The sequence below is a fragment of the Dipodomys spectabilis genome, unplaced genomic scaffold (assembly GCF_019054845.1).
Source record: "Dipodomys spectabilis isolate Male_0828 unplaced genomic scaffold, ASM1905484v1 ptg000145l, whole genome shotgun sequence".
NCBI classification, from domain to species: domain Eukaryota; kingdom Metazoa; phylum Chordata; class Mammalia; order Rodentia; family Heteromyidae; genus Dipodomys; species Dipodomys spectabilis.
The window spans coordinates 26,954,850-26,975,730 of record NW_024870822.1 but is presented as its reverse complement, the minus strand read 5'-3'; the positions used below and the strand labels follow the sequence as shown (position 1 = coordinate 26,975,730).

Here is a 20,881-nt window from a genome sequence, read left to right as displayed (position 1 = left end):
GACCTGAAGGACAACTAATGCTTTAGCTCCAAGTGGGACTGGGGAGATCAGTCCTTCAGACTACTCCTGAAACCTGTAATTTCAGCTGCCTGGCCCCATACTCTTTCAACTTCATAGGATTTGAGTGCCTGGTGAGACTAAATATTTCTCTACCCAGTCCACCCTCCTACTGTCCCCCACAAATGGACCTCACTGGGCCTGCTTTTATGAAAGGTTTATTCCTAGTGCTAGACCCCAGTCTTCCTGGGCTCCAAGCACAATTGGGTGAGTGGGCAAGGGGAGACCCAATCAGATGTAGGGTCAGAAATGGGGCTCCCCAATATCCCCATTCCTTTGATCCAGTCCCCTTCACTGCAATGGACACGCACAGAGGAGGGACAAAGAGTATTGGAGGCAACATCATTGGCCCAGGGGAGCGCAAGAAGAGCTGCCATTGGCTGACAAGGTCTTCTGAGACCCTGTCATTGGTCAGGGGGCATACCCCAGGAACTGGGGATTGGCCCGAGGAGTGGTGCCATTGGCCGGAGGAGTGATGCCATTGGCCGGGGAGTAGTTTTGTCATAGCCTTTGGCTGTGGAGTGGAAGGAAAAAAATCTGGGAATGATGCCCAGTGGCCAAGAAGATAAAGGATAGGGCAGCAGCTTCTTCAGAAGAGGTGTGGCCCTCTTCACACCACAGCAGTATGGGCAAAATTGGTGTCAGGCCCCAGCAGAGAAAGGGAGTCCAAGCCAGAAGGTAAATGGCAAGGAATGTCCCATGTCGTCCAAACTCCTCCACCCTGGGGCTGCCCCTCCCAATGTCCTTCTTGAAAGCCAAGTTGGGCTGGGAGCAGCTCACTGCTCCTCTAGCCAGGAAGGCTTCTCAGCTCCTGGAGGCCGCAGCTTGATGTTGAACTGCTGCAAGGTCTGCTCCAGTTGCTTCTGGTTCCCAGCAAAGTAGGCGGACACGGCATTGTGGAAGAGCAGCAGCTGCTTGTGCATCACCTTGATCTGGGGGTCCAGCAGGATAGACTCAGGCACCCTTCTTGAGGGGCTATGAGCATAGTCCAGGGACACATGGATTCTGCTCTAATGGTGCTCTTGGGATGGGAACTGAACTCCACCCAGGGAGTCAAAGAAGAAAGGTCAATATGAGAAAAGGAAACCTGACTTGATTTGCTGGGCCTAGGGTTCTTATACCCCAGCTCAAGGGCAATTCTTCCCCCCAACAGAACAATGATCAGTGATTGGGAGGAGGGTGACCTGAAATGGCGCAGGGTTTGACAAGGAACATTTTCTAGCCAAACTGCACTGCCCACCCGACAATGGGGAGAGACTGAGGGGAAGGTTACTGTAAGGGTGGCCTAAGATCAAGGAGGGTACAGGGTGGGCACCTTGTTTTCTTCCAGGAACTTGAGCTTGATGGCCACATCTCCTCGAAGCTTCTCATACTTGTCCCGATGGGCCTGGAATGTAGCCTGGGCACTCTCAAGTCGACCACGTGTCCCTGCATCTCGGGGACCTAGGCTCAGCTCCTCTAAGTCTGTTCGGTAGGCATCATATTCCAGCCTGGGAAAGGGGTAATAAAGGCTGGTCTCAACTCCTATGTTCTGACACATATTTGCCTTTCTTTCTTGAATTATTGCTATACCCCTAATGCCCAAACTTCCACCCGGGCCAGCCAACTTCCCACACATTGGGCCCTGCCAGTGCTCACACCTGGCAGCTTCATACTGCTTGACAGTCATGAGCGTGTCTTCCATGGTCTTGGTGACCAATGTGTTGATGCTAGAAACAAAGAAGTTCACAGCCCCTAGCAGCGTCTCCCCATTCTTGCACAGCAACTTCTGTGTCTCTGCGTTGTAACCAAATTCTTCCTGAGGGCAGAGGGAGGGACAGGCCTTGAGTAACAGTCCCTACCTAATTGGAGCTGCACAGTCCTTCATTTCCCCTCTTCCCAAAGAGGGAAAACAGCCATCAAAACTAAAAATAACAAGGACTGTCTCTAGCAAGGCTCTCATTGCCAGAAAGTTAGTTGGGCCATCCTGGGGATGCCTGGGGTAGGAATGCCGGGGGGGGAAAGGGATTCTCAGATTAAGTTTACAAGACAGGAACAGGGAAAGCTAGTGCAGCAGGCAGGGAAGGAGCTCTGATTAGGCCGAGCACCAAAGGCATTCTTGATGACGTAGAGAAGGGTTACTTGTGAGGCACCTAATGTGCCACCTCCCCCACCCTCACCCCCTCCAACTTCTGGACCTCTGTACAAACCCTTAGGCTGCCTCCACAGGTGAGTGCTGCTGGGGGCAGGGCTGGGCCCACCCTGGAGGGGTTCTCCCTGGGGGCTGCAGGAGGGAGGGAGGGAGGCTGAGGAGTGACTGCTAGGAAGGGCTGGGGCCCAGTCCCCCCACCCTCTTTGTTCTGGCTGAGGCACCTGAAGCTCTGGGGACTTCTGGCTGAGGTCAGCAAAGGCATCACCTAGTGCATGCTGGGTCTGCAGCAGGCTGTAGAGGTGGGCTGTCAGTGCCCGGCCCAGCTGCAGGACACTTTCATACTTGCGCTTCGTCTCACGCAGCAACTCAATCTGCAGCTCTAGCTCCAGATCCACAGTTCGAGAGCCTCGGCCAAATCGCTCTGATAACAGCTGTTTTGTGCACTGATTGAGAAGTGGGGGAAGGAAAAGTCTGAGACCCTAGACCACACCCTCCCAAAAGGTAGCTAGCTACTCAAGCACCTCCAGTATCATAGTCTGAGCCATACATAGGAATCTAGGATCTAGGAAAAGGTATCCATGGGGAATTTGGGAAACAGAGAAGTGCTTGAATCCTTACCTTATATGTGTTGATGCCCCATTTCTTGACAATGTCAAACTTCTCTCCAGCGATGCCCCGAGCCACCTCATCTCCAGCGCCAGCAGGAGTGGTACTGTGAGATGGATGGCGGCCAGACCCTAAAGGACCAAGTTCTCTGACACCAGCCTCTCTCAGACATAAGCAGACACTTCTGTGGCCCTACTGATATTTCCCTCCCAATACATAAAATGGATTCACTGAAGAAGCAGCTATACAGATGACTAGATTTTCCTATGCATTGGGGGAACTAGAAGCCTATGCCTTGAGAACCAAACCCCAAGCCAAAATGTATCTGGCACACCTGGGGTGGAGTGGGGGTGTTGCTGGTATACAGAGCCAGAGAAAACAGAAGAAAATACACTGACTGTAGGCAAGGAAGGGTCAAGAATGGTGGGTCTTGGGGCTGGGAAGGTGGCTCAGTGGTAGAGTGCTTGCTTTGCATGCATGAGGCCCTGGGTTCAATTCCTCAGTACCACATAAGCAAAAAGAAAAAAGCTGGAAGTGGCACGGTGGCTCAAGCGGTAGAGCACTAGTCTTGAGCTGAATAGCTGAGGGACAGCACCCAGGCCCAGAGTTCAGGCCCACGACCAGACCCAAAAAAAAAAGAATGGTGGGTCTTGATAACAGGAAACTTCGTTGACATTTCCATGTAGAATATTAGTGTGAAATTCTCTCTAGTTCCTCTACAGAGAAAAGTAAAGCTCCAAGAAGCCTCACAAAGTTCCAAATCAGCCTCATGTTCCACAGCTGGGGAATTCCTTTAAAGTAGAGGTCTTACATAGGCTCAAGCGGTGGTAAGAGGAAAAGGAAAATGAGCCATCTCAGTGACTACACACCAGGGGGAAGCAAATGGACAATACTGGTAGCTGGCCTGGGGCTGAAGAGCTCAAGGGGTTCAAATGCACAGTAGTTCCCAAGATCTTCAGACATTACAGACACTTTCTAGACATTTCCTATGCACCTCCAAACCATTCCAGCCCCACTCCCCTTCAAACTTTCTGCCTCTGATCATTCATACCTGTGGGGATGAGTCCATCACCAGAGCCCCCATAGCCACCAGACACAATGCTGGTTTCATTGAGGTTGGGTCCTGATACCATCACCTGCTGAAGGTCCTATAGGCCAGAGAAGAGGGGGCGCTTCAGGAACATAGGGGCAGCTGAAACATTTTGGGGGTGGGAATAAGCTTAGATTGAAGCATCAAAGTTTACACAGGGAAGCCTGCACAGAGTCAAAATATGAAGATTCGTAGAAAGAATGAAAGGACTTAGATAAGAAAAGGGCAATGGAATGGAAAGCGAGAGCCCAGGGTTTGAAAGCTGGGATTGCTAAGTTGAGAAACACCGAGAAGAATCAAACAGAAGCACCTGCTCCAGCCCGTCATCTTCAGGAAGCTGCCCAGCCTCGCCATTCCCATGGATGGGGATCTCCATTGTTGCTGCCTTCCCTAGGATCCCGTCTGTCATGGCTAGAGAAGGAATTGGAATCAAGGTCTCCACCCCAGAGCACTGCAAAGCCCAACACAGTGCTGGAAACTGGCCAGCACTCCAGAACAGGGAGGCTTCCCCTGCCATTTCTGAGGTTTCAGAGGTTGTCCTGGGATTTGAGTTTCCCTAGGGTTCACCACTCCTACTTCTTTGCTTGGGTATATGTGCATTCCTTCCCTCCAAAGTGTGTAAAAATTATACACATGAGCCCCTCCAGCCTCAGGTGTCTTCTCACAACCCCCAACTTCACCTTCAGTAATCATTCACACATCTAGTCATTCAAAAGAAATTCAGGAAGTACACGTCCAGGCACTGGGAATAAAGCAGTAAACAACAGAGCAAAAGTCCGCTCCCTCTTCCAACTTATCCCCTGCACAGGTGTGTTTATTCCCACCAGGAGTCGAACCCCTTTCCGGGGGGCTCAGGTGCTCACGAGCTTTATAGGCATGTTCTCCAAGAGCTTGACCTTCCACATGCCTCGGTGTTCCTTTCTCGGGTGGTCTCCCTCTCCTCCATCTCATCCTCTTCCCCAGCCCTCGCCACCAGGCCTTAGTTGAATCAATTGGTGTGATGTTGCCGGGGTCTGGCTAAAAGCCTCGCTTTCTCAGGATATAGACGACCCTTTCCAAAGTCAGTTATGTCTCCCAGGTGTGTGTCTCCCTGCCCCCATCCTCCCCCCCCCCCCACACACACCTGGGCATCAGGTGTGTCCTCATCCTTGCCTAGGGCTTAGGACATCTTGCCCTCAGGGCAGGTTCTTGCGTTCCACTTCCCTACGCTTAAGTAAGTCCCTCTCACCTGGGCCGGGCCGCTCTTCCCCTCAGGGCGCCAGGCCCGGACCGCGCGGGGACCTCAGGTTCCAGTTCCCGTCGCGATCCTAGCAGCAGGTCAGGGATTCGGCGGAAGTGACGCCCTCTCTGGGCAGACGAAGCCGGCCACGTCGCAGATTATAAGGGCGGAAGTGACGTTCGCATGTGTGGGCAGGGCGATCTTGAAGCCCAGCCTTCAAATCCTTGAGGGGAAGGTGGGGTAGGGGGAGGGCACGGGAGAGTGGTGAGAGTTTACTTCCGGGGCGGGACCTAGGTGTGTCGGAAGTGGCGTCGCCGCGCGTCCTTGGCGCTATGGAGCAGCAGCAACAGCAACTGAGAAACGTGAGTGAGAGTTAAAACTTCTGGGTTAGACGTTCCGTTCGCGGCTAAACCCGCATCTCAGGAGATAGAGGTAGACGTGCAGAGAGTCAGGAATTCGCGGGCAGGGAAGGACGGCTGTGGCGTGCGGTCCTGGGAAACGCCAGCTGCGGGGCCTGGAGTGGCGTGCGGGCCCCTTCCAGCTCTTTCTGGTCCCTTTCTCTCCCAGTTGCGAGACTTCCTGTTGGTCTACAATCGGATGACCGAGCTCTGTTTCCAGCGCTGTGTGCCCAGCCTACACCACCGGTCCCTGGACGCCGAGGAGGTGGGGAACTGTAGGCAGCTTACCTTGGAGCCTCAGAGAACGGCCTCCTCCCCGCCAATGTCTGACCCCGGGACCTCACCCTAGACTGGGGCTGGGCCTAGGTGGGCTTGATGGGACCCCTTTGGTCTCTACTTCCACTTCTGTCTTCCTTCCAGGAGGCCTGTCTGCATAGCTGTGCCGGGAAGCTGATCCATTCCAACCACCGGCTCATGGCCGCTTATGTGCAGCTTATGCCTGCCCTGGTACAGCGCCGCATCGCCGACTACGAGGCTGCCTCGGCTGCGCCCGGCGTTACCGAAGAACAGCCCAATGTCTCACCGTCAGGCAGCTAGCCGTCCAGTTTCATGAGAGGAAGCTGCAAGATGGACCCTCCAATGGAAGGACCCAGTGGACCTTGGGCTTGGTTGACGTTTGTACAGAGAGATTGAGGCCGTTACCTGAAAGCCAGGTAGTGTTGTTGCTCCTTAACCAGGAGCCAATAAACCCGTTTCTACACTATGTCGTTTATATTCTGGGCATGGAACTTTTGTCTGTTTTATTGGTGCCATGCTTGGTTCTGTCACTGAGGGCGTATCTGCAGGCTTCAAGCCTGACACAAGTTCTCGTTCAGATGACAGATTGCCCATGGGTTCTGTCTTAACGTAAATGGCAAAGTATGCATTGGTTCCGGGTTCCTTTTTTTCCCCCTAGGTTGTTTTGTAAGAAATAGTTGTACTGGATCTGGGGGGGGCAAGGGACCCACAGGGCTTTTACACATCACTTTTAGGAAGTCATTGACCACAGAGACAAAACTTGTAAATAAATAATTTGTTCAATAATTTCAACCTTTTCTCAAGATTGTTGCTTCATACTTCTCGTCTGAATGGAATTAGCAGTAAAACCTTTAAACAAAAAATCAATCTGTTTTTTTCTTCAAGGACAATCAAGGAGAGAGAAACCACAATGCATTCAAACTCGAGGAAGAAGTCAATGGTGGTAGTTATGCAGGGGGAGTGAACTATGTAAAAAAGTAAAATATGGATCAAGTAAACTATGTGGGACCTTGTTAATACTACCTTAATGTTTTACTGCTTTTCTAAAATCTCCTTATTCCACCTTGCTACCCTCTATTCAACAGTGTTCTCACTATATGTGTTCTATGACTTCTAATTCTGGCTTCTTCATTCTTTTTTTTTTTTAAAGGATTTTCTTATTAGCATACATTAGTTGTTGAAGGAGAGATTTGATTGTACCTCATTAACCTCACTCTGTCACTCTCCTATATTTCCCTTCTAGCCTCTCCATTGTTTTCTCATTGTCCTCATTTTGGTGGCATTTATGTCTATTCAGCATTCTGAATGACATGTGTGCCTCATATTCTAGCATCCTTTGACCTCTTGTATGATTTTTGTTTTCTTCCATTCAAACTGCTAGGAAAAATGTCATGAATGCTACCAAATATATAAGATCTTCAATCTCAACCAAGTATTCATTACAGTAAATCCCCTTGAGAAATCCCCGATCCATTCCTTCCCCTAATCACCATGATAGTTATTTTACTCTTACTGCTGTCATCAATCTACACTACATCCTCAAGAATCCCCATCAGGTGATAATGTTTCATTTTTTACAGAAGAATTAAATGTAGACATTGGCTCCAATAATAATAACTTTCAGCCACCCACAAAGCAGTGCAGATCTGACGTTAAGGTCCATATTCTTTGTCCTACATCAGGCTGTTTCTCAAAATCATTATCTACTGAGCATTAAGTTTGTATAGATTCTAAATTTAACAGATGTCATGTTCCAATTTTTACAGCAAAAACTATAAGAGGGTTGTCTACTAAACAGATGAAGAAACCAGACTTTACTCAAAGCCTATTTGTACAGTTATCTATTGATAAAAGGGCTCATGTGTTCTGCTATTTCTTGAATAGAAAGGCAATAGAATAGGAACAGAAAATTGTTAATGAGAAAGTTCTTTGTATAGTAGCTTTCATGTCTTTACACTTCTCTCCTTGAGAAGTATAAATGCAAGCAAAAAGTTTGTGAACATCTTAACTCTCAGAAATAGGACATTAGAAACCAGATGTGCTAGTGCTGGGAAAATTGGTCCAACCATTGTATGTGTTTTTTCAGTAAAGTTCCATTTTGAATTATGTTTCTTTGGTTACAATTTCACATAATTCGTACCTATTAGAGAAAAACTAGGAGCATAGTTCCTAAAGGTTCTGGTCTACAGAGCTTTTCATTTTGATTTGATTTGTTTGATGTAGAGTCTCACTGGATAGCCTAGGCCAGCCTCAAAATCAAGATTGCTCTGCCTCTACCTCTACCAAGTGCTGGTATGCCCAGCCTACCAGAGTTCACATGTGCAGTTTGATCTAGGTGCAAACCATTTTCTCGGTTTCTTGTGCCCTGGTTCTTTGTCTTCTGTTTACCACTCAAGAACAAAGCCTAGTTTTATCATCTATTTTCTATATCACATCTTTCTATAAAGTGACAGCCATTGCTGTAGTGACCAATGGTGTAATGCTTCAAGCACAATACAGAAATAGCCTCCCTCCCTCCTTACCTTCCTTTCAGTGCTAGAGACTGAACCAAGGGCTTTGTACATGTTAGACAAGCATTGTACCACTCAGTCACATCCTTGGACCAGAAATAAATAAACAAACTAGCTTGCTCACATTAGCATAAACACTTTTTTGTGGGGGTGCTCCTCTCATTGGCTTCAGGATTTCACTTCTGCTCTTTGACATCATATTCTTTGGAAGCTGTTGATCCCTGTGACTCTCATTATTTGTTTTACTACCACTAATTACTACTGCCCTGTTACTTTTTTACAAATAGCTAGTTCTTAGTCTGTTTGTAAACTTAAGTATTTAGACAATCATTCAGAATTTAGGTCTCTTTTAAGTTCCCTTGACCCAATGTAAGGATTTTTTTTTTTTTTTTTTTGTCTATCGGCCTGAACTCTGGGCCTGGGCGTTGTCCCTTAGCTCTTCAGCTTAAGGCTAGTGCTCTACCACTTGAGCCACACCACAGCACCTCTTCCATCTATTTTCTGCTTATATGATCCTGAGGAATTGAACCCAGGGCCTCATGCATGCAAGGCAAGCACTCTACCACTGAGCTATCTTCCCAGCCTCAATCTAAGGATTTTTTATTCTCTCATACCCACTCAACAACAACAATGACAAATGGGGGGGGGCGGGAGGGGGAGGAGCAAGGGGGGGAAGCCCAAAGCCACTATTACTTGCATCTTCTGCTTTGCTTATTGGACTGATAGTCTTATTGGACTGTCATTCTTTGATATCACTTCACTGTAACATTCCAGTTATCCTTGCCATTAGCACTTTCCTAGACAGCTTGGACTCATTTTCTTGGAATAAGCTATAAGCTTAATTTCCCTGTGTTTTTTTTTTAAGTCTTGTTTTGAACCCTTAAATAAAAGACATTTGTGCCCGCCTTTGGATATAACTAAATGCTATCCAAAGAAACTACCATTGAGAAGATTATACCCCTATGGTTGCCAAATTCTAGTACCTCAGCTCTTACAATCTAGGTTTATTTCACAGTTTGTAATTACAAAGGCAGAGTTCAAACATAATACCTGGTACATTAGATGGGCTCAATAGTTCAATTTAAGCAAGGAAAGCCCTTTTATCAGCAGAGACAAATGAACTGGTAATTTGAATTAACTGCAAATAATTTATGGAGATTTATTTTCAATTAGATCTTACCATGTTTCCCAAAGTTGTTCTCAAATTCCTAGTCTCAAATCAACCTCCCACTCTTGACTCCCAAGTGCTAGGTCTATAGGCATGCCACTGTGCCTGGCTAGAGACGTGTTTCATCCAAGAACTCAATACATAGAACCTTTGAGCCTTACCCAGATAATTCTTCACCTGAAGGCCCCCATCTTAGAGCATTTCACTGTCATGCTATTCATTCAATTTCTAAGTTCGACAATTTCTAAGTTCTAAGTCCGATAGATAAGATAGATAGATAGATAGTTGTCAGTTGTAGGGTTTGAACTCTGTGCCCGAGTGTTGTCCTTGAGCTCTTCAGCTCAAGGCAAGTGCTCTACCACTTGAGCCACAGCACCACTTCCAGTTTTCTGGTGGTTTATTGGAGATAAGAGTCTCACGGACTTTCCTGCCCAGGTTGGCTTTGAACTGCGATCCTCAAATCGCAGCCTCCTGAGTATCTAGGATTACAGGCATGAGCCAGACACCTCTCTTCCAAATATTTTTAGTTTTTTCCTTTCTACCTCTATTAATACCACAAGCAACAGTCTTAATAGATTTTTTGTTGGTTGGTTGGCTGGGTTCTGGTAGTACTAGAGTTTGAAATCAGGGCTTCACATTTCTAGGCAAGCTCTCTACCATATGTCTCTCCCTTTTTGTCTTCAGTTTAGACTGCTTTTGGTTCATTAGTATTTAGCTAAGCTGCATTTAACAGAGACTCAACTAGTCACTTTATTTCTCTTTAAAAATCTAGTCCAAAACTGATGTAGTGACTTCATAGTCCTCTGAGACCCAGTCTACTTAGCAGCTTTCTGAGGTATAAGCCTCATCCTCATGAGCAAGATGGAGCTTTCATTATATAAACATTCCAAAGATGACGCAGGGATTGGTGGTGAAGGGCAGGCCCTCCTAGCAATGACATACTGGAAGTTATGTATCAGAAATTTGGCCCGTGGCCAGGTCTTATTACAAGGGAGGCTGGGAAATGTTACCTTTATACTAGCAGTCATTTTCCTATCTAAAGATTGGGGGCCTGTTCCTAAGTAAAGAGATGATGTTGGCTATAGAGATAACTATCAATTCCATTTCCACACTAGCCAAAGTGAAGTAAAATATAAATAATGCTTCAACTAGTGGTTTTTGCCTATAATTCTAACCTAACCTAACTGTTGAGGAGGCTGAGATCAGTAGGATCCTAGCTCTAGGCCAGCCCAGGCATAGACTTGATCTCACCAGAAGAAACTAAGCTACACCTAGCTATAATACCTGTCATCCTAGCTACAATAGGAAACAAATAATAGGATTGTGGTCCAGTACATGACTGGGTAAGAAAGGAGACTCTATCAAAGCTAACCAATGTAGCCAGTCAATGATAGCTCATGCTTGTGATCCTTACTACTCAGAAGGCTGAGATCTGAGTATCCTTTCCTCCCCACCCAAGCAGGAAAGTCCATGAGACTCTTCTTTCCAATTAACCATGAAAAATCTGGAAGTGGATCTGTGGTTCAAGTAGTAGAATGCTAGCCTTGAGCAAAAATGCTCAGGAACTGTGCCCTGACTCTGAGTTCAAGCCCCAAGAGCTTTGTGTGCACGCACACACACACACACACACAAATAAATTAATAATAATAAGTGCAGAATAAAAGACAAGGACTGCAGTAGAGCTTATCTGACTACCAAGCTTAAAGCCTTGAACTCAAACCCAATATCACCAAAAGTATGCGAGTGTGTGTATGTATATATGTACACACACATCTAGATAGGTATGTATATATATATATATATATATATATATATAAACCTATAACCTATCTATAGGTGTGTGCATGTACATACACACACACATATATATATATGATACTCATGTATTTAATGGTATATCATCTATTTAGTTGATACTCGTCTACTTAATAATGTCTGACTTTTAGACCCCTTAGCATTGTAACAGGCTTTCTCTGGTCAGATGTTTCTTCAGTTATTGATTCTCTTACCTTTTGTTATAAATATGATCACTTTATGTGTGGTGCTTGAGCACATCATGCTAATTCTGAACTCTGAATTTTGCCTGACATTCATCTATCTATCTATCCATCCCACTAACACTGAGTTAAGGTTAAGCCCTGCCAATAAAGAGGTGTGGGTGACATACAGCAGCTCTTCTCTGAGAACTAACATGATATGAAAAAGATACTATAAGAGAAGTAGTCACCACTGTGGTAAATGTCATCAAGAAGAAATGTGTATTGCAATGGAAACACACTATGGTAAAACTCACCTTGTTTGTGGGATAGAGAGCTTCTCCAAGTGATTTTAAAACAAATCCAAAGGGTGAATTCAAATTAATTGGACAAAAGAGAAGGAAAGGCTTCCCTCCTTTCATGTCTTATCACTCTGTTTCCTCTCTTTATTTTTTTATTTTTTATTTTTGGGTCCAGTCATGGGGCCTGAACTCTGAGCCTGGGCACTGTCCCTTAGCTCTTCAGCTCAAGGCTAATGCTTTACCACTTGAGCCACAGCGCCACTTCTGGCCTTTTTCTTTTTGCTTATGTGGTGCTGAGGAATCGAACCCAGGGCTTCATGCATGCAAGGCAAGCTCTCTACCACTGAGCCACCTTCCCAGCCCCTATTTCCTCTCTTTCTCTCAGTCTCTCTTTCTCCATTAGCAAACATTATTTCATTGTGACATTTGCATGCATATATACAGTGTATTCCAATATACCTCCTGCCATCCCTGTCCTTTACCATTCCCTTTTTATAAAACAATTTCATCAGGTTTCATTGTTGTATTTTCATACTTGCTGACAATCTTTTTTGACCATATTCATCCTCTTTGATCCTCATCAGCTCAACTTCTTTTCATTAGTTCCTACTCTTCCCCCCCAAAAAAAGCCTGTTTATCACCTTTTCTTTTAGGCTTACTCTAATGATTCTATTTAAAATTGGAACTTGGAAGGCTAAGGCAGAAGGATCACAAGTTGGAAGCCAACTTGTCTACACAGACAAAAAAACAAAGCAAAAGCCCAAACCTGAGAGTCCATGTTCCCTAACCTCCTCCAACTGCTGCTGCTGCTGCTGCTGCTTCTCTTCTTCTTCTTCCTCCTCCTCCTCCTCTTCTTTCCTCCTCCTCCTCCTCCTCCTCTTCCTCCTCCTCCTCTTCCTCTCCTCCTCCTCCCCCACCTCTTCCTCTTCCTCCTCCTCCTCCCCTACCTCCCTCCTCCTCCTCCTCCTCCTCCTCCTCCTCCTCCTTCTTCCTTTTTTGCCAGTCCAGTGGTTTGAATTTGGAGCTTGGGCTCTGTCCCTGAGCCTCTCTATGCTCAAGGCTCTACCACTTGAACCACAACACTACTTCTGGCTTTTTTATGTGGTACTGATGAATTGAACCCAGGATTTTATGCATGCTAGGCAAGTACTCTATCACTAAGCCACATTCCCAGCCCCCTCCTCCAACTTCTTATCCTGTTCTATAGTAGGCATTTCATTCATTCAGTGTACATTATTCATTTTGTTTGTTGTTTATTACCTGTTTTCCCATTAGAGTGTAGTTTCCAGAAATGAGAAATTTTTATGATTATTGTTGTTTTACACTGATGCAACCAAACACCTAAAACAGTCACAGATATAGCTGATACTTAATATTTGTTGAATCAATGGATGCCAGAGGAAAAGAGGTCACAGAGCAAAGGTATATAGCTCGGCTTTAGACAGCTACCCTTCTTGCTAGCAAGAACGAGGAAATAGTGCAAAACTAAGTAGTGTATGTCTCTGTGCTGGTCCTGGTGCTTGAACTCTAGGCCTGGACACTGTCTCTGAGTTTTTTAATACCCTACCACTTCAGTCACAGACTCTACTTCCAGCTTTTGTGGTGTTTAATGGGAGATAAGAATCTCACAGTTAGGCACTGGTGGTTCACACCTGTAATCCTAGCTACTCAGGAAGCTGAGATCTGAGAATCATGGTTCAAAGTCAGTCCAGGCAGAAAAGTCCATGAGACTCTTATCTCCAATAAACTACTCAGAAAAATCAAGAAGTGGCACTGTGGTTCAAGTAGTAGAACACAGCCATTGTGTCATTTGCAGGGAAATGGATGGACCTAGAACAAATGATGTTAAGTGAAGTAAGGCAAGCTCAGAGACACTAACCAGCATATGTTTTCTCTCATATGTGGAAGCTAGATATAACATACACTGGGACATGATAAATTATACAGGACTCTAGGCATTCACACACAGTGAGTCCAAAGGAGGATACTCTTAGGAGAGGAACACAGAGGCACAATGCCTATGTGCATCTGATCATACAAAATAATATTTATCAAAATGAACTCCAGGAGCTTTTTTCCTTTGAAAAAAAGAAAAAGATGGAAGAAGAACATTTCAAAGAAATCAGATGTCCTCTAGGTCCAGAGAGTTGCCCCTGTCTGATGGCCAAGGAAGAAACAAGGACCTCTAAGCCCCACAGCTACCAAGAGCTGAGTCCTATCATCAAAATGAATATACTTGGAAGTGGATCCCTCCCCACAGTGTCTGCAAATGAGGAGTCAGCCCAGTCAACATTTTGTTATACCCCAAAGCAAGTCATGCTGGAGATCTAAGTTATAAACCTGTGAAATCCTACAAGGGTTTTGGGCTTTTGAGCTTCTTATTTCCTGATACTATGTTATAACGCCACAGATACTTTGTATGATCCAAGGTTCTCCAGAAAAGAAAGCAAAAACAAAAGCAAAACCCAAAAAACAGAAGCATAGGCAGAAAGGCGATCATATCAGCTGGAGAAACAGGAAAGCTGCTCCTTATAACTCAGTTATAGTGTCGTCATGAGCATCAGGATGAACTCAAATTTGCCCAAAGAGCAGATTTACCTTTCCTCTGCCTCATAGTTCTATCCAGGAAATAGACTGGATTATACTCCTCCACACTGGTAAAGGTGATGTTTACTCTGTCTGCCAGAGAAAGGAAGGGGGGGGGGGGGGGGGGAAAGGAGAGGGAGACAGGAAGGAAGGAAGGAAGGAGAGAGAGAGACAGGATGAGGAAGGGATAGAGAGGAAGGGAGGGAGAGTTCAAAGTTTTTACTTGAACAAGTGAAAATGGCTTGTCATGTCCTGAAATGGGAAAGAACAGGTTTCTTTTGTGGGGGAAAAAAAGATTAAGAGTTTCTAGGGATATTTTTTGGGGGGAGGTCCAGTCATGGGGCCTGAACTCTGGGCCTGGGCGCTGTCCCTCAGCTCTTCAGCTCAAGGCTAGCACTCTACCACTTGAGCCACAGTGACACTTAATGCTTTTTTTTTTTTTTCTTATGTGGTGCTGAGGAATTGAACCCAGGGCCTCAGACATGCAAGGCAAGCGCTCTACCACTGAGCCACCATCCCAGCCCCTTTCGGGGTATTTTAAGGTTTTAAGTTTGCAATACTTAATCTGATATCCAACTGGAGACATTAAGTAGTTAGATATAAAAATCTGAATTTCAGAGGTGAGGTAGGGCTGGATTTCTGCTGTTGTTTTAAATCATTCAGCTGAATTTTAAAAATCACCTCAGCCACTCTTAGATTTCCTGGTCCTCAACTAGATGGGCAACTAGTTGAGATTAAAAAATTAGTCTTTTACAAGGCTTTTGTCTTACATGGGTTTCTTTTGGAAGGAGGGTTGCTTCAAATGGGTATGGGGTGGCAGGAGTAAATCTCAAAGTCATACCTTGTTGAAACTTGCACTAATTTACATATTCACTAAGTGGATAACCAAGACCCCCCCCCCCTCCCCCCCCCCCCTCCGCCAGCTAGTGCTCCTAATGAATCGTGTCATTCATTTTTCATATTAAGCAGGTTCCTCTGAGAGGCCCCCAAAGCCTGAAGAGTGGTAGTTGGCTGGCTGGCTTCGGGTCCCTCCCCACCAGGCATTGTACCTGCCTCTAAGCCCCGCCCCCCCAACCCCCCCCCCTCCCCGTCACGCCCTCATTCTTCCTCCCAGCTGAGGCTCTCGCCTTCCCAGGATGTGGTAACGGTTCTAACAGCTAGGGGTCGGGGGAGGGGGCGCTGCTGAGTCCTGGCTCAGGATCAGCAAGAATCCCTTTTTCTGGGCTATCCAGGAGCAGCACCACAGCCCCTACCTCCCTCCAAAAATCCACCTTCCCCCTCCCCCCCCCCCCGCCTTCCTCTCCTGCCCCATTCCTTTGCTTTTTCTTTCTCCAGGCCTCCCCATCGTCTCCCAACCAAAGTTGATATTGTGTGGGCTCCTGGGCTTCCCGTCCTTAAGATCTTCCCAACCTGCTGGCAAAGGCGTCAAGGGGCTGGAGCTTTGCTGTCTCTGAGTCTCCAAGGTGATTGCCTGCTTCCACTTTGTGTGTCAGTGTGCCTCTCCAAGGTATGGCACCTGCCACACAGCCTCTCTGTGTCGATGACTGTGATTAAGGTGAGCCCATGCACCGGACCCAAATCTAAGTTCATTCATTTCTCCCACAGACGCTGCCCAATGAAACCTCACCAGCAGACCTTTCCCTTGTCCCGTCCCTTGATTCCGACATCTCTTAAGCCAGGTGAGGAATCCTGGGAGGAAGGAAGGAACTGTTGCACCAGGTAGAGCTCCCGCAGCTCACCAGGACCTTTTCTTCCTAGTGTTTAGGGAAACAGTTGGGAGATTGTGAAGGTCTCACCATACTCTAATCTGGCTCTGCCTTACAGCTCCATCCATTTCCCTATTGTAGATGGGTTTTTCTTCCTTTCCACACAATTCCCTTAACCTGGCCCAGAACTTGAGGGCTCTTTTCCTACCTCTCTTCTGGGCTGGGCCATGCAGGTGAGGACCAGCAGCAGAGCGCTTGGAACTGGCATTTGGACCCTGAGCTGTGGGCCAGGTCACTTCGACAGCAATTGAACATTCATCTCCTTTATCTGGAGAAAGAGAAGGCAACAGTGTCTACTGGTCGGTCTTTGACTAATATCAGAGAGTCTCTGGACAGCAATGAACGGCCCCGGGTCTCTAAGAAGAAACGAAGACAATTCCTGAAGGAAATAGAAACGTCTACACTGCTGGAGCTCCTGATTGCTGAGATCAGAGCTCTGTTCTCAGCTGTGCTGCAGGATGGCAGCTCTGCAGCTTGGCGATACCTGCATGCAGTACTAGGTCTGTTGCCTCCATATCGTGAGATACTAGCCAATTGTCTTGATTTGCTGCCCTTCCTGGAACAGCTTTACTGTTGGGCACCCAGGGTGCAAGTCCAAGTCCACCTGGACCTGCTAGATGCCATAGACAAGGCCTTTCCTCCAGACAGCTCTCTGTTACGCTGTGCCTCCCATGTTGATTGCTCTCCTAGGAAGAAGAGATTCTATCGAGAGTCCCCTTGCCCTGCCTGCTCTTTCTTGCAGGCCCAGTGGAGTGGGAAACAAAAAAAGAAGAAATTGGCCACATGGTCACGACCATTGACACTTCGTGAGTTTCAGCACTGCCTGGGCATTGTTGGTGCTGAAGTAGCCCTAGAAGAGACCCATTGGCTGGATGGCCTTAGTCTCCTGCCCTTGGCCCTGGCGACCAACATCCCTGTGCAGTATGAAAGCAGTGACACTGACTACTCAGACTCATATGTTGAAAGACAGACTAAGTGAGTGAGTGAATGGTCTGGTCTGGGACTTTGATCAGGGGAGAAAAAGAAATCCATTCGTGAGTGCCCAGAAGGCCCCTAAAATGTCTCTAGCCAGTTCATTGTGCCTCTCACCAATTACTCTAACCCCAAGCTGAGCTGATGTTTGTGAGACTGATCCAGTGAGGTTTTGTTTTGTTTTGTGTTGGTTGTGGGCCCTTAACCCTGGGCTTGGGCACTGTCCCTCAGCTCTTCAGCTCAAGGCTAGTGCGCTACCACTTGAGCCACAGTGCCACTTCTGACTTTTGTTGTTTATGCGGTACTGAGGAATCAAACCCAGGGCCTCATACATCCAAGGCAAGCTTTCTTTTTTTTGGGGGGGGGAGGGAGGAGGTCCAGTCGTGGGGCCTGAACTCTGGGTCTGGGCACTGTCCCTCAGCTCTTCAGCTCAAGGCAGCACTCTACCACTTGAGCCACAGTGCCACTTTCAGCTTTTTTTCTTTTTGCTTATGTGGTGCTGGGGAATTGAACCCAGGGCCTCATGCATGCAAAGCAAGCGCTCTACCACTGAGCCACCTTCCCAGCCCCCAAGGCAAGCTTTCTGAGCCCCGTTTTTGTTTGTTTGTTTGTTTTTTAATGAAAAACAAAAAACAGCATCTCAGTGTTAATCCCCATAGGGAAGGCAGCAATTGAAAGTCAAAAGTCTGGGCTGGGAATGTGGCTTAGTGGTAGAGTGCTTGCCTAGCATGCATGAAGCCCTGGGTTTGATTCCTCAGGACCACATAAACAGCAAAAGCCAGAAGTGGCACTGTGGCTCAAGTGGTAGAATGCTAGCCTTGAGCAAAAGAAACTCAGGGATAGTGCCCAGGCCCCAGGACTGGCAAAAAAAAAAAAAAAAAGTCCACCATCAGGAAACCAAAGTTGCAGGAAATAGCTTGGCTTTCCAAAGTCAGGTAAACAGTATGTTTCTCTTTGGACAATGTTACCCCTTCCCTCCCTCCCAATTTCCCTATAATTTGTTATAATTACAATTAATCCAGTGTTGTTATTCATGTATGAGAAAGGAACTGGGAGCTGGGAGCTGGTGGCTCACACCTATAATCCTAGCTACTCAGGAGTCTGAGATCTGAGGACCATGGTTCAAAGCCAGCCTAGGTAGGAAAGTCCATGAGACTTTTATCTCCAGTTAACCACCAGAATACCAGAAGTGGCACTATGGCTCAAGTGATAGTGCATTTACCTTGAGCTGAAGAGCTGAGGGACAGCGCCCAGGCCCAGAGTTCAAGCCCCACAACTGACAGAAAAAAAAATTTTAAAGGAAAGAAAGAAATAAATAAACAGGGTATTTACATGTCCATATGAGTAGCTGGTTGAGGGGCTCTGGCAGTATCACACAGCATCACATCACCTCAGGCACCTGTTCTAGCTCCTTCTTTCATAGACCGTCACTGGCTACGGCCATCTCTAGGTATCTGACCTTTTGGTCTGTTTTCTTCCTCTGGCTTTTTGTCATATAGGTCTCAGTTGGACTATGAAATTCCTCAAAAATCTCTCCCAGGGAGAAGTATTGGCTTCCTGCATGAGTTTTCCTACCCAGCTAGTCAGGTGGTGGCCATCATGAAGACTGAGAAGTACCTGAGGACCATACACTTCCTCTACCTCAATGTGGCTCCCAATCGCCACTTTAAGTAAGAGCCATAGCCCAGACCCCTTTTTTGTTTCTTTCTTTCTTTCTGACCTCCTCCTGCACTATTTCCTTTCCTCCTGTCTCCCTGCACCTGTTCCTGTCCCTATTTCTTTCTCCCAGTAACCCTCTTCTGTCTCCTAGTTTCCCCCCCCCATCTCTTCTCAGCAGCTTCCTCCTCACCCATCCTCTTTGTTCCTCATTTGCTGTTGCTGCCATTTGTTTTCGTCATCCTTTTTTTTTTTTTTTGTCTTCCTCACACTTCTTTCTTCTTTATATTCTAGAATGAGGAAGATGTTTGGTCCTAGCCTCCAAAGCATATTCAAGAGTGTTTTGTTATTTGTTTGCTTTCCAACTCCAAGGCAGTAATCAGATATTTAAATCTTTAGTGCCAGGGAAGCATTTATCTTCCAAAACCATCCATTTCCTTAGACTGAATCCTTTGTTTTGTTTTGTTTTTTTTGTTGTTGTTCATTTAACTTCTGCTTCCTGGTTTTATTTTATCTCTAGGTCTATCAAAAAAAAAAAAAGTCCTTCCATATGACCGAAGACACTCATTCACTTTCTCCCATTAGGTTTAAATTACATCCCTTTTTGAAAATAGATTTTGGATTTTTTTTTTGCCAGTTCTGGGGCTTGAACTCAGGGCCTGGGCCCTGTCCTTGAGCTTCTTTCGCTCAAGGCTAGAGCTTTACCACTTGAGCCACAGTGCCAATTCTAGCTTTTGCTGTTTATGTGATACTGAGGAATTGAACACAGGGCTTTATGTATGCTAGGCAAACACTACCACTAAGCCACATTCCCAGCCCTTGATTTTTTATTTGATAATCATTGTACATATTTATGGGGTGCAGTGTGATAGTTCAGTATCTATGTATGATGTGTATTGATCAGATCACAGTTGTTGGCATGTTTGTCACCTTAATCATGTACTGGTTCATTGTGGTGGGAGCATTCAAAACACTTTCTACTAGAAAAGTTCAATTAGGAAGTGGCGCTGTAGCTCAAGTGGTAGAGCGCTCGCCTTGAGCTGAAGAGCTGAGGGACAGTGCCCAGGCCCAGAGTTCAAGCCCCACGACCGACAAAAAAAAAAAAAAAGAAAAGTTCAATTAACGACTGGAAATACTCAATTAACTGTTGTTAGCAGTAGTTTTCCTATTGTACAATAGAACATTATAAAATATTTCTCCTGTCCAGTTTCACCTTTGTCCCATACCATTAATTATCCCCTCTGTACCCTCTCTCCAACATACCCCCCTCAGGCCCTCATTCCCACTATTAAGATGACACCTTTTCTCACATGTACACATTTCAGAAAATGTGATGCAGTCTCACAATGGAAACATTTTTTAACCTTATTTTTTCATAAAATACTATTGCCGCTGGCAGTCAACTGTGTCTTAAATTTGATGGGCTATAAGAACCTGACATATGAGCTTAGAACAGAGTAGGTACCATTTTCTTCTTGTTTATCCTAGGCTTTCATTTCTTCTTCATATTATTCCTTTCATCTGTCTAGTTTGAAAATCACTTTGCTCTCTTTCTTTTCTCTCTACTTTCCTTGGCCTTTCTCCCTGCATCCTCTTTGGTCTGCCTCAATTTTGTTTTGTCATTGAAATATGCACACACCTCTTTGGTTCCTTGTTGATCTCAACTTTTTTGCTTTATTTATTAAACATATTCCTAAATATTTTTGTGATCCTATTTTAAATAGAATTCAAAGTATTTCTTTTAAATTATATATCTATTGTCTTAAGAATTACAAAATTCTTGTATACTTATATTACACAAGGTGAGCAGTCACATGGTGAAAGTGCCATATACACATATAATATACTCTGTATTCCTTTCTTTTATTGCTCTTTCTTATTCCCACAGCCTCCCTTTATAAAAAAAAAAAATCTTCCTTCAAATTTTGTTTTGTGCTGGCACTGAACTTGAACTTAGGGCCCTGAGCTCTGTCTGTCTCTGCTTTTTGGTTCACAGCTGGTGCTCTATCATTTGAACCAGCCTTCAGTCCTGGCTTTTGCAGATTTTTACTACTTAATTAGAAATAGAACTCTCTCAGATTTGTCTGTCTAGTCTGTTTCTACATTTGGATCCTCATATCTCAAATTCTTGAGTAGCTAAAATTCCA

The 20,881-nt window shown here is 45.7% G+C and overlaps 3 protein-coding genes across 6 annotated transcripts in view; 2 read left to right on the top strand and 1 right to left on the bottom strand.

The window, feature by feature from the left end:
- Positions 1–199: 199 nt before the first annotated feature.
- Arfip2 (ADP ribosylation factor interacting protein 2) lies at positions 200–5,233 on the bottom strand. Of its 4 annotated transcripts, none has more exons than XM_042691303.1 (8): positions 5,058–5,233; positions 4,195–4,295; positions 3,846–3,942; positions 2,807–2,925; positions 2,410–2,631; positions 1,698–1,855; positions 1,373–1,547; positions 200–989 (listed from the first exon to the last, which is right to left on the bottom strand). In XM_042691303.1, exons 2-8 carry the CDS (start codon positions 4,291–4,293, stop codon positions 834–836), a joined length of 1,026 nt encoding a protein of 341 aa, XP_042547237.1. In that variant the 5' UTR covers positions 4,294–4,295; positions 5,058–5,233; the 3' UTR covers positions 200–833. The 4 variants fall into 4 exon arrangements, with proteins under 4 accessions (XP_042547237.1, XP_042547236.1, XP_042547238.1 ...); XM_042691302.1 differs by having other exon boundaries at positions 5,113–5,233; XM_042691304.1 differs by lacking the exon at positions 5,058–5,233 and having other exon boundaries at positions 3,846–3,986; positions 4,195–4,278.
- A 137-nt stretch (positions 5,234–5,370) lies between these two features.
- On the top strand, positions 5,371–6,590 carry Timm10b (translocase of inner mitochondrial membrane 10B). The gene is made up of 3 exons (XM_042691306.1): positions 5,371–5,465; positions 5,671–5,766; positions 5,922–6,590. The coding sequence occupies exons 1-3, from the start codon at positions 5,436–5,438 to the stop codon at positions 6,096–6,098; spliced, it is 303 nt and encodes a 100-aa protein (XP_042547240.1). The 5' UTR covers positions 5,371–5,435; the 3' UTR covers positions 6,099–6,590.
- A 9,365-nt stretch (positions 6,591–15,955) lies between these two features.
- Positions 15,956–20,881, top strand: part of Dnhd1 (dynein heavy chain domain 1) — a 75,982-nt gene continuing 71,056 nt past the window's right edge. Inside the window, 3 exon segments of the mRNA XM_042691374.1 lie at positions 15,956–16,019; positions 16,280–17,081; positions 18,578–18,748. Of these exon segments, the coding sequence (XP_042547308.1) occupies positions 15,956–16,019; positions 16,280–17,081; positions 18,578–18,748 (1,037 nt within the window).

What these genes read in the sequence shown, in the direction of transcription:
- Arfip2 (XM_042691303.1), bottom strand. Translation starts at nt 4,293, where the DNA reads ATGACAGACGGGATCCTAGGGAAGGCAGCAACAATGGAGATCCCCATC. An exon ending in GGGGCATCAACACATATAAG is followed by an intron (nt 2,632 to 2,806) that starts GTAAGGATTCAA and finishes CTTCTCAATCAG; the next exon opens with TGCACAAAACAGCTGTTATC. An exon ending in AGTTCCTGGAAGAAAACAAG is followed by an intron (nt 990 to 1,372) that starts GTGCCCACCCTG and finishes CTGGACCCCCAG; the next exon opens with ATCAAGGTGATGCACAAGCA.
- Timm10b (XM_042691306.1), top strand. Translation starts at nt 5,436, where the DNA reads ATGGAGCAGCAGCAACAGCAACTGAGAAAC. An exon ending in AGCAACAGCAACTGAGAAAC is followed by an intron (nt 5,466 to 5,670) that starts GTGAGTGAGAGT and finishes TTTCTCTCCCAG; the next exon opens with TTGCGAGACTTCCTGTTGGT. An exon ending in GGTCCCTGGACGCCGAGGAG is followed by an intron (nt 5,767 to 5,921) that starts GTGGGGAACTGT and finishes TCTTCCTTCCAG; the next exon opens with GAGGCCTGTCTGCATAGCTG.